This window comes from Eulemur rufifrons, chromosome 1, assembly GCF_041146395.1.
Source record: "Eulemur rufifrons isolate Redbay chromosome 1, OSU_ERuf_1, whole genome shotgun sequence".
Lineage (NCBI taxonomy): Eukaryota > Metazoa > Chordata > Mammalia > Primates > Lemuridae > Eulemur > Eulemur rufifrons.
Window position 1 is genome coordinate 88020023 of NC_090983.1, and position 13279 is coordinate 88033301.

General features: G+C 40.2%; 1 protein-coding gene across 1 annotated transcript in view; it reads left to right on the forward strand.

The window, feature by feature from the left end:
• Positions 1 to 13279, forward strand: part of NCKAP5 (NCK associated protein 5) — a 719900-nt gene that overhangs the window by 604788 nt on the left and 101833 nt on the right. Inside the window, exon 9 of the mRNA XM_069474609.1 lies at positions 1427 to 1546. Within this exon, the coding sequence (XP_069330710.1) occupies positions 1427 to 1546 (120 nt within the window). The remainder of the gene's footprint in view (positions 1 to 1426; positions 1547 to 13279) is intronic.

Below are 13279 nucleotides of genomic sequence, written 5' to 3' on the forward strand. Positions count from 1 at the left end.
AAACTCCCTGTATCTCACCAATCACTGTAGAACAGAATTTCTCATCATACTCTCCTGTAGCAAAATAACTGCAAATGCTTATTAAGCTCCTATGATATGTGGCACTGTGCTAGGTGATGGAATAAAAAAAGAGTATAAGGGCAATATGCTTGTGTGGTTGTTTATTTCAGTATCTTCTTGTGCTTGCCTGGTGAGAAACATGCCATCTCATTGACAAGATAAGTCTAGAGCACACAAGATAAAATGAATACAAAGTAGTATATTTTAAATGTCATGGAGGAGGCATTGAGGGCTAATTGTAGTTCAGAAAAGAAAGCAGTCCTTGGAGGATGCCAGGTAAAGTGTCATCAGAGGCGATACAGTTTGAATTGGATGTCAATCAAAGTGCCAAAGGTGGACTGGAAGAAGGAGGTGGGAAAAAAAGGACAAGTGATAGTGGGGGAGGGAAGAGGATGGCAGGAATGCATAGAGCTTTCGAGAACAACAAGCCAGACCTTTGTTCTTTGCATAGTAAGAACAGAAGACGAAAAAAAAAAAAAAAAAAACCCAAGAAATAGTGAAAGATAAAGTTTGAAATGTAGAAAAGGGTCAGCTTCTGAAGAACCTTGAATTCGGGCTTTATTCTACTGGGTCTGTCTTGAAACCCCATCAAAGAGGATGTAGACATTTAAGTACCACAAGTACCTTTATCACGGTCAGTTTGGAAGGCAGTTCCCATGGGTCAGCTCCCTCCTATGAGCTGGGGAAAAGGTCTCTGTGGTGTTTGAACTATTCAAAAGAGCTGCTCCAAAAGGATGCCGGGGTGGGATCGCTGTGCTTCTTCCCCAGAACTGAGACTAAAATGCCCCAGAAGATATGGAAATCCACTAGTTCAGAGGACGTGCAAGTTATAACTGGCCTCTTAAAATCCTTAACTTCATAGTTACTTCTCTCCCACTAAATGCATCACTGACTCTATTAGCCACAGAGCCAAGAATTTCTACTCGTTTCCACAAATGACAATGAAAGGCCCCCATCAAAAGTGATCGTTTCTTTAGTTCATCAAATCTCTATTCACTGCAAAAACATTGTTGTCCTCGTGGTTTGTGTTTTATGAAGACGGTGAAAAGGCAAAATATATAGCTGGAAACTTAAATTGACTTTATATCGCTAAGATTTATTGTCTTCAAAAATAGCATGCTAGATTAATGCATTTCTGATTTCAAGTTGCTTTTTTAAAAAAAATTGGTCTTCCTTGCACATAATAATTCTACTAGACCATGGTCTGCAAAAGAAAATGCACTGTGTGTGATTTGTTTCTGAGACCTTTGAAGAATAAAAATACTATTTTTTACTAATGTGTCTGAAATATTATATATATGTGGTGATAATATGCAAAAACATCTTTCACTTATAGAGTTTTGCCCCTTCACTGTGTTTGTTGTAGGATCTAAGGGAGGAATGTGTGAAGTTGAAAACAAGAGTGTTTGATTTGGAACGACAAAATCGAACGTTAAGCATCCTATTCCAACAGCGTGTCAGACCAACTTCTGATCTGCTCCTGCAGGTATGTGTTTATCTGGAAAACTGTCTTTGTACTGAAATGCTATTGATAGGAAGTTACTTAAATGCAGAAGTTACCAACATCTTCATGGGCAAAGACATATTGCCTCAGAACCCCAATTTTTTCTTCTCTCAAGATATGTCATTAAAAATGAACATCTCTTAAATGCTTGACATTTTAAAGCTATGTTCAGATAAAGAAATGCACCAACAAAGAATAACTAGGTAAAAGGGACAATCAGAAGAGTCTTCCAGTAAACTAAGTGGAACAATGGAGTGGAGTTAGGAAATAATTGATTGCTTTGGGGACTGGTGTTAGTAATCTTGCATTCTGTGATAACCAAGGAAGAGTTTTATGTAATGCCAAAGCACATTTCCTGATTTCAAACTCTTTATTAATCAAAAATACAGCTGGGGTTTGTTTTTCTTTCATATCTCTCTCTTTGCAGACTTTGTCCTCACAGCATATTTCTTGTATTCTGTCTCAGCATTTTTACAGGTTGTCTTTGTCTAAGTGCTCTCACTGAACTGTATTTTTACTTGCCTTCATAACACGGAAAGTTGTGGAAAGTCAAACCATTTGAATCATTTTGAAGCTGTTTGTGACAAAGCCCTAGAGAATATGTCCCACTGCAGGGAAACACATGAATTGGTAGAGGGGGCCGGAGGGCTCACCTTTGCTGTTTCCAATTTTTTTTCCTGATCCGATTAATGTGTATATTTGCTCAAACAAGCTCCCATGAGCTTTGCTTGGAGCCCTTCTGAGGCTGAGCTGTCAAAGGCTGCACTGAGGTTTCACAGGGGCAGTGTTCAATGTACAAAGGGTAACCTACAACTGCTTGGTCTAATTGGCTAAGAGGAAGGTCCTTCTCCAAACTCTGATCATCTAGACTACACTGTCAGCACTGTAACTACTAGCTATGTGGAACTGTTTAAATTTGCATTTTTAAAAGTTTAAATTAAGTTCTATGTCCAACTAGCTACATTTCAAGTGTTCAAAAGCCACATGTGGCCAGCGGCTTCTGTGTTGGACAGTGCATAAGTAGAACATTTCCATCATTGTAGAAAGCTGTACTGGACAGTATTTTTTCCAAATGGTCGAGACTGTGTTGCTAATTTACCCTCTGAATTTTGGCACAAACATCTTAGGAGTCCTTAGAGAAATAATGGGAAATTACAATTCATTTCAGAGAAAGAAAGATGTTTGGTAAAGCTGAACATCAAAATGTAATTTGCCCCCCAAATTAAAATAAAACAGCTCTCTGAATTACAAAATAGATCTCATCTCAAATTAATTTCCTCTCTGCTTTATCTGTTGGAACATAATTCATAATTTATGACTCAAAAATTGTGTTGGGGGGGAAGTCATCTATCTCTATTCTGTTTCCTGATCTTGACCACCAAGAACGTTTGTCATAGGGGATTTTGCATTCATAAAAAGTTGTGTTGCTTTTGTAATCTCATAATCAAAATCCAATATTACAAGTACTTTTAAAAGTTGTTACATGTTGATGAATTTTTCTCTTTTGCCTATTTTTACTTGAGGATTTTCTGGAACAATGTTTAAGAATCTGCATGCCCTGTTTATGAATCATGATAATTTATTTGCACAGTAAACATATATGCTGTAGATATTTAAGATTTTCATTGGCTGTCACAAATTTCTTAAACCATACCCAAATGGCAGGGGATGATGTGTATGCTAACAATAGAACTCAGTGTTTATGCGTCGAGTGTTTTTAGCCAATATTTTTTATTCCTCCCCAAATAGTCCTCACTTCCAGGAGCTAGTCTAATTTAAATAATATTTATAAAAGATGGGCTGTTAATAGTTCTGGGAAGAAGAATGATAAAAAATGTGATGGCCTGCCTTCTAACATCTCAGAGCTCACAGTCATGGAGGAAGTTGCTGACTTCTCAAGTAGTCTGTTAATTATTTTACTCATGACTTTTCATATTCTGATGGTACTTTTAGTTAAGAAACAAAGACCATGGCACTAAATAAAAGCAATCTGAGCTTGCTTTACACCTGTGGATGCTTAGTAATTGTTTGTTGAATGGAATAATAAATAAATGATAAATTCCTTCTTCAAGTTGGGGAGTTATTTAGCATAAACCTAGAAGAGATTTATGCCCCCACCTCCTTTTATAAAACTTTCCTGTCTTATGTGGATTCTTGGGCAGTAGGCAGCCATGTGGGTCCAACCCAGTGTGTTGAAGGGTGTGGCAGGTGAATGCAGCAAACCTGCCAGTGTGCACTTGTCCCAAATATTATAGACCCTATAGTGGCTGCCTGTGGATTGAGACTGAGTACAGCAGATTTCTAAGCAGTTTTCTGCATGTCTTAGAAAGCTGCATCAGTTGTCATCTGCTGAATACAGCCTAACGATTCTCTACGACCTAAAGCAGCCACCTGAAGGGAAATACAGAAAGAAGAGTTTTAAACACATTGTGATTTGGATAGATAAATTGTAAATAGTAGAAAAGGTAAGAACAGTGAACTCTTTGTCCCTTAAACATAGGGACTAAGAGGTTACAATGAATGTCATTTAGCAAATCCTTCTGTGGGAGAAACAGAAAAGGATCACTCTAAGGACAGTTTCTGGTGAACTTACAGAGGGAGCCATGCCCGTGATGGACAAAAAGAAAGGCCTAACCTCAAACTTAAAATCTTAAGATAGACAACAAACTTCTCTATTGATTCCAATTCCTAGAATATCATCTCTGGGACTAGGGATGATAACGAATCAGATTAAAAAGACCCCCCCTTTATTAAAATCAATAATTAGAGCTAAATTCCAAAGAACTGAGAAGCCAGTTTAGCAAATGAAATCCAAAAGTAATGCTCTTACAGGGACTGGAGTCTCTAATCACATTTGAACCTACTTAGCCAGATTAACCAATGCTCACCATTTCCTCTTGTAAAACACACTGAACAACAGCCTCAGCGGTGGGTGGGTGTCGTTCCTCCTCAACATAGAACGTTGGCAGCTCGCAAAGAGCTCTCTGCTAAGTGTATTTTGTAGAGAGACATGGTGAGTTGCTGCTCACCAAGAATGAGTTACGCTTGTAACTTAGTAGGTTCACTCAAGTAGTACTTGTAATGGTAATTATGTAATTAAAACAATTTTAATCAATTTTCTATGTATTAGATAAACCAATGTACTATGATGTAAAAAGAGACTTGTTTCTATAAAACAAATTGGGATGTTTCAAAAGCTTCTATAAAGGTAAGTTGCTAAAAAAAGAGTTTGTGATCAAATTAAAATAGGTGTCTAACTATAAAATAAATTGTGGGAAACCAGGGATTGTATTAAACGTAGAGGGATTCTACATGCAAACTGCTCTTCAAATGGTTTCAAATTCTTGTTCCATTGTGAAGAAAAAAAAACTAAGACTCATAGACAATGTATGAAGTGTGCATTTGATGTCCCCCAAAAAGATAATAAAAGATTCCAGTAACAAGATCTCTAGGCAAAGCAGCAGCCTTGGCTCTACCAAAAATGTTATTTAACAAATGCGTAGTTCTTGCCATGTATAAAATACTATCCTACAACCTTTACAGCACTCACCAATTTAATCTCTGTTACAGTTCTATGGGGTAGGACCTATCATTACACCCATTTTACTAATGCAGACACTTTGGCATAGAGAGCCTAAGTCACATAGCTGGAATTTGGCAGAGCAAGGATTTAAATCTGAAAATGTAGTGAAATTGAGTCCCCCCTTTCACCTCCATTCAGTGCTCCCTTTGCATGGAACATGAATGGGCACGAGGACCATTTTTATGATACCCCACTCTAAGTGACATTTTGATTAACAGGCCCACCTGTGACCGAGTCAGCTCAGAGGGCTTCTGCAGTGCAGTAACATACGGAGGCTGCCATATTTAGACATTTCTGAAATGTGGCATCTAAGATTTTCTCCTCCCTGTGTGTTCTGTCTTTGTCTTGTTTTGGACACCTGTGTTATCATTATCCTGATAGGACAGTATTCTCATATTTTCAGCCTAAGACAGTTTTTTCTTTTGTTTTTTTATCTGCTATTTCAAAGGGTCCTACTACCCATATCCTTAGGCCAAGATAGGAAGAAGAGAGTGTTATAATGTAGGTTATTCACGTGAACAGTAGAGGGTCTGACAGCTTAGAACCAGGGTGCAAAAATTTGCTATCCCTTCTTAGAGTGCTGACTTTTTTTGTTTTTGCTAGTGTTTTATATTATGATTTCTGTCTGATGAGATGAGAGGGTTTTAAAATTCTACTTGTTCCTCTGATTTATTTATTTTTTCTCCTCTAAGCCTTTATTTCCAAAGTGTAAATCTGTCCATGAGTCTGATTTAGCAGGACACTGCACACTTATCTCGCCACCTGTCCACAAGCAATGCGTCCCACTCTGAGATCCAGCCTGATGCCACCACCCCTCAAGGGCCATCCAGGGTCACAGCAGTCCTCACTGAACTTAACCCTTTCTGGAGTTCACGTAGTGTCAGTGATCTATGCCCCACAAGTCAGCAGTTCATGGCCCTGCACAGAATTATGGCATCCTAGCCTCCCATGGTGGTGGGGGCTGTCTAGTGCAGCCCAAGTAACCAGGAATTTCTTGTTAACTTTCCATGTCAACTCAGTAGCCATCTCTTTGGAAACAAGGACTATGCTCAGTGTTACTTTTTGCCCCCTCCCCATATCACTGTTCATAGTACATATTCAGTGTGTACTTGATGGCTTAACAATTACGTACATCTTTTTTCTGGAATTTAATTTGGTGGGAAGGGGATACAATAAGATTATAATACTCTTGGTGAGAAGGCTATACCTTTTTCTGTCCACTTACGTGTATTTTCATATCAACCAACCTAGGTGCCAAATACATATGTTTTAAATTCTTTTATTTATTTCTGAGAAGCAGAGATTTTTAGGCATTTACACTCTTTGACACCTTCGAACTTACCATTGAGTGGTGAACACAGCCACACAGAACTACCCGGAACTGAAAAATCAGTTGAACAACAAACTTGGAAGCATCTTCTCTAGGATATTTGGTCATTCAGAGAAATTAGAAAATGCCAGCCGTATCATACATTTTAATTGTATGTATTTTGCTTTTTAAAACACCTACCCTTTCGGGTACTTTAAAATACATGTAGCTGAAATGAGACAAAAAGATGAAAAGAAGAAGAAATCAGTAAGAGGGCACTAGAGGGCGAAATAGCAGGAGAGGAGTAGGGGAGTGAGAGAAGAAGGGAGTAAAGGGTGGCACAGAGGTTCCTAGTTTTGGTGATGGAAGCTTCTTGTTCTGATCCATCATGGCCCCTCTTGAGCCACAGGCTAAGAAAGAATCAAGAGAAGAGGCAGGAAAATCCACACGTGTTTATAGTGTCTACCTGGTTTCCCACATTGTTGGAGTATAAGTGAGTTACCTCGTGAGTTTCTGAAATTGATTGGCTCTACCCCTTGGCTGCGTGCCAGCCACACATGCTCCTCCAGCCCTGCCTGGCAATCGTGAAACCTAAATTTAGAAAGACCCACAGGGCAGCAGGAAGAGCAGCCCAGTGAAGCCTCAGGGATGCTGAATAATGCCAGGGCCCAGATGGCGGAGTATCCACTGGCGGTGAATCTGCCATCCTGCGTCATTGGAGGACTTTGGTGGCTTCGTTATGGGTATCAGTCAGAGGTGAAAACATTCGGAGAATGTGCAGCAGGGGTTCTGTCTCATGCAGTCAGCACTGGGAAGGATACAAACTTGTCAGAGGTGCAGGAAGTGGCCCCTCCGAGAGGTAAGGAACACTTTGAAAGGTCACAAGGTTCCTGCAGGGCAGGGCTTTTGATGATGAGATGTAACACGTGAGGTTGGCTTGGGATCACATAAGAGCTGCACAGGAGATGAGAAAGAATTGTCAGGGTTATGGCAAGATGTGATTTTTCCTTCTTCATAATGCTTCCAAGATGCTCTGTGGACTTCCTTCACCCTCAACAGACTCATTTTTTTTTTTTTTTTCCCCTGACACAAATTCTTTACTTCAGCCAAGCAGAAATACTTTCACTCCACAGAGCAGGTTTTCCTTCAACTGTTCCCTTTGTATATCATTTCTCTGTTCAAAATGCTACTCCCCACCACTCACCCGTCTCCTCTTCACTGATTAACAAAGTGGGAGCACGCAAGTATGTCTGTGCTGAGGAGTCACTGGTAAAATGCATGTCCCCAAGCACCTGTGTTCTATCTACAACTTAAGCCTAAAAGTGAAATTAATGTGGTAAGAGGCATGTGGGATGCTACAGGGGCTGGGTGGGGGCCTGACTCTGCTTGCACAGGGCCTTGGGGAAGGCCTAAAGGAGGAAGCTATGGCCCAGTGTGCGTCGGGGTGGACAAGGGAGAGTATAAATGCCAGCCAAAAAGAACACCTTATGCAAAGGCACGAGGAAAATCTTTCTTCTTCCAATCCTGCTCCTAAATCCATATGCTTTGGGAGTATTCCTGGATCAAGATCACAACCCCTCCCCTTATCCCTCAATCTCTTACCCATGTCCTGCTCACTACATCCCAGCCCGTGTTGGTATGTTACTTTGTAGGTATGCTACAATTCTTTTTTAATACATATTTGTTCTTCATTCTCAAAGCAATTGAGGGGTGTGTTTTGTTTTTTGGTTTTTTTTTTTTTCACAAGACCCAGAGCTCACCAGTCCACCCATCATAACTAAATGCTGTGTTATGATCAGTTTATCACAAATTATTGCAGAAGGTGATGTGGTCTGTTATAAAGAAATCAAGGTATGATTCCTACTCTTCATTTGCTTCCTTTGGCCTTTATTTTCTTAGGGACAAGAACCTAGTCTTATTGACCTTCAATCCTCCCAATACATAACTTGAACAAAAGCGAGTGCCAATAAACGTTGAGTGAATTAAGGATTGAGAGAACCTCTCAGGCTAATAGAAAGCTCGTAACAGAGGAGATAGAGGGAGATGGCTTCACAAATGAAGTGACTCCAAGGAGGGACGAGGAGAAGAGAATAAGAACAGTCCTTGGGGCACTATGTACGTAAGATGAAGAAAGCAGACTTGGAAATAATATGTTTAGATAAATCAAGATAATTAGGAGGAAGCATCTCTCCTTCTAACTGCATTCCAGTTTTTTTTCCTGTTTATTTTGTTTAATTTTAGTTTTTGCTTTTGTTTTATCTCTTCCTGTTGCCAGTGAGACCTCAGACAAGGGTTCACAGATATCTTGGAATTGTTGGCTCCCTGTAGCTGTAGCGAATTCTATAACATGGGTGTGCTTTTGGTCAGAGAGACTGAGGTTTCCATATTGTTTCATGGGTATGAGTTTTTATCTCCCCCTTCACAACTCCTGTTTCAAATTTTAAGTTATGGATGGAAAGACTTTTCTATTCTTTGTATCCTCCTAAAATTATATATATATATATCCCAAATATATATCAATTGCTTTCAAGAGCACATGGTTGGCTCCACATAAACCATGCTCTCACCAGAAACAATGAAAAATCTCATGTCCTAAAATTAAATGCCTTAAGGAGCTGAGCCAGGTGAAGTAATAAGCAAAGGAGGCTGTGTTGCCAGCTCCAGCCAATTGTGGCTGCATAGAAATGCGAGTAGGTACTGCCACAGCTTTAGGAATTTTTAAGCTAGAAAGGCAGACTTGTATGTGCAATCTCTCAATTTTTAAATGTTAGCCAACACCTGATTCAACTATTTCATAACACTGAGGAAGCCCAATAAAACATCTGTGGGTCAGGATTGGCCCGCATCTTGCTTTTCTTTCTCTGCCCTAGTGATAGTGAGGTTTTTGTTTGTTTGTTTGTTTTTGTTTCAGAGTATTACAAGAGTACAAACACTTTGGTTATATAAATTGCCTTTGCATTGCCCAGCAACCCTGCCCATCCCCCAGATAGCATACACTGCATCAGAAATTCTCAGTAAAATCCTAGTGAATCGAATTTAGCTGCTCATCAAAAAAATAATCCATCATGACCAAGTGGGCTTCATCCCAGAGATTCAGGGATGGTTCAACATATGCAAATCCATAAATGTAATTCACCACATAAATAGAAGTAAGCACAAAGACCATATGATCCTCTCAATAGATGCAGAAAAAGCATTTGACAAAATTCAGCACCCTTTTATGATAAGAACACTTAACAAAATAGGCATAGATGGGACTTACCTCAAAATGATAAAAGCCATATATGACAAACCGACAGCCAACATCGTACTGAATGGGGAAAAATTGAAAGCACTCCCACTTAGAACTGGAACCAGACAAGGCTGCCCTCTATCACCACTGCTATTCAACATATGCTGGAAGCCCTAACCAGAGCAATCAGGCAAGAGAAGGAAGTCAAGGGCATCCAAATGGGAGCAGAAGAGGTCAAACTATCGCTCTTTGCTGACGATATAATGGTGAGTTTTTAATTTAAAACTTGGTACAGGCTGGGTGCAGTGCCTCACACCTGTAATCCTAGCACTTTGGGAGGCCAAGACAGGAGGATCACTTGAGCCCAGGAATTTGAGGTTGCAGTGAGCTGTGATGACACCACTGCACTCTGGCCTGGACAACAGAGCAAGAACCCATCTCTAAAAAAACAAAATGTGTTCCATGAGCTCAGAATACCTTGATACTAGGCTTCACAGTCATATTCATAGGAGAGCTAGAATATATTGCTTTATTCATTATTTCAACAAAAATTTATTGTGCTTGGTACTATGTGCTTGGTAGTGCACTAGCTCTTGAGGACACAGAGATGATTAAGACATAGATTCAGACCTGAGGAGGTCATCATTTAATAAGGAGGCAGATAAAATGAACAAACAATTGTGCAATAAAGCATTAAATGCAACAGAAACATTTACTATCAGAGGTCCTCAAAGGAAAGAGTGATGAACAGTGTTCCCTAAAAGGGAATCCCTCTAGGAGGTAGTTGCAGCTATTCCGGACTTTGGAGAATAAATAGGAGTTTGTTAGGGTAACAAGTTACATAAAAGCAATTCATGGACTAAATTTAGGACTAAGCTTAATACTGGAATTTATATTTACATTGATCCCAGGCCCTGGATTTAATTATGGCTATAAGATTATAAAATTTTCTTAACCTGATTCAGTCTTGTTTCGCCTTGCCAAGCCCTTTCAGCAATATCATATTAATTCATTGAGCTCTATAGAAAAACAAAAACCTTGAAGAGTGTCATGCTAGTTGAATTTTCTGCCACTGTGACATTTTAATTGTTCTTTCTAGCTTTTTATGTAAGGAAGAATCTAGTTAAGATGAATTAAGAAATTTGATGAAAAAATGAAGAGACCTCTGTGTCTAAGATTTGTTTTAAGGATTTCAACATTAAACAGAGGCTCAAACCCTAAACATAAATCAATGTTATATTGCAGTAGACTAAGTGATTAAAATGCAAATTTAGTAAATGCACCTTGTAGCGTGCAACATTCAGGTTATACATTTTTTTTCATAAATAAGAAAACCTGATTATCCTGGATTTTTTAAATTTCATGCAGTAAATGTTTATCATAGTAATCCCAAAAGCTCCCCCAGTGAAAATTGTTATTAAGCATTACATTTTCATGAATTTTGTATAAATATAAGGATTTCCAAATGCAAGGGACAGAAAGTACTGAGAAAGGAATGGTGATGTTTACCTGGGGATTTGATTATGCAGATTGGAGCGTTAATTTCTTGGCACTGGAGGTGGTGGAACGTCCATTGCTATCAGTGGATGTCACACCAGGGAAATCTTATTCCCGGCACAAAAAGATTAAGTCACCTAAACTTTGACATGAAAGACCAGTGTTTCCAGGGGCGAAAAGCAGTTCTGGCTTTGTTCTGTCACCTCTCTTACCACCAGGGTGCACTTATCTAAAAGCTGCCCTGACACACTCGGAGCCGCTTTCTGGAATGGGACAGTGAGACAGTGATTCGCAATCTGCTGGCGCTTGCCAAGAGACTCCGGAACATGTATTCAACCTGTCAGGCTGCAGTGAAGAAGAGTATCTTTGAAGTCCTGAATCCTGGCTGCATGGACTGGGAGGAGAAGGGAAGGCAGGGGAGGTTACACACCAACTAGGCAAATAGAAGCTTCCAGAATCTCTTAGCAAAGCCCTTCCAGAGCAGGCTGAGCCTCCTTGGGGAGAGAACATCAGGCAGGCCCTGAAGCCACATACTGCTTGGGATGGCCAGCCCCTAGAGACACGTGGGGTTAGCCTGCAGTTGTGCCTGGCCTGCTGCGGCTGCTCAGAAATACGTGGGGACTGGGCTCCCAGGAGCTCCCAGTGTAATCAGTAGGATGAAGATAAATATTCCCAGAGCAAAATACTCTCATCTCCTGATGGTTTGATTTATATTAATAGCTTGCACCTGGCTGCACCAGAAGAGTTGGCACTGGCTTCAACAGCAAAAAGGCACCCCCCACTCCCACATGCTACCATATACAAAAGCACACACAGGCCCAGGTCAAATTCTCCAACACCTTAATAGAAATATTCAGGTAAGTGAGATGGTAGTGCACCTTTGCGAGGCTGAGAAACCTAGGACATTTTGCCGAGTCTCCTGTCCATAAAGCCATCTTCATGCAATTGTGTTCTGGCAGCCTTTTCTGCCTTTAAAGCAGTTTGTATCTCTTTCCTTGGTCATTTTTTGTCAATCACTGTCAGCCCCATGTTTTAAAATTAAGAACTAAAATAATGCTCAATTGTTCTAAAAAAATCTGAAAGTCAGGCTGTTGGCCTGCATGGAGGCTCACTGAATGAGGGACATTTCCTTGTATGTCACAGGCCCTGTTAGGAAGCCAGCACCACTGCTGACTCACTGGTGACCTGAGACAGGCCACACAAACATGTCATCGCTGCCTCTAGCCATATGCTGCGGTTAATAAATCTCTGCCCTACCCTACCTCACAGGTAGGAGGGTAGAAGGATCAGAAGAGTACCCGCAAAATCATACAAAGTAAAAGGGGCAGGAGAGTCCTTGCCAGGGGTGTTGCATTGGAGAAATGTGGTTCTGTCAGCTTAGCATGTGCCATACTGAGGCTGCATGGTGTATTTCTGAAACTGGGTAGGCTGAGGGCCAGTTGTGATCAAATCCGGAGTTTTCCAAATAAATACCTGGTAGTTACATTAATAAAGCTTTGAGATTGTTCCATTCCTTATTAGCAAGCAGCAGTCATGTCACTGAATCCTTACGATAGGCCTGGAATATTATTGCTCTTTTACAAAGAGGAATATGAAGCCCCTACAGACTGCTACATCTTCTCAGCCAGGGTTCTTCTCCTCATCCTAAGTTTCCTTTCTAACGTACCCATTGCTGGCTTCTGCCCACATCTCCAAATGTTACTTCATGGCTTTTCCCAGGCCTGCATAAGGAAAGGATATTGCAGTAGCTTTCAGCAAATCAGCCAATTAAAAGGTGTTTAAGGGTCCGTGTGGACTAGGTAATGTGCTACACTTTGGACCAATCAAGTTAAATACATTTGAGTGGTGTCCTAATAATCTGAGTTATAGAGAACACCATTGCATTGTGTATAGTAGATACTTCCCTAGATAAGGACATAAATTTAATAACCTAGTAACATGACAGAATCACTTGCCCTAAAAATATGTTTTTGTCAAGGAATGGTAGAATCATTGGATGTTATAGCTCAGCTCTCAAGCTGTATAATCTACCCACCCCCACCCCAGTTATACGATGCTCAGATTGATACTCGCCATGCGCAGTGTCTGACAGTC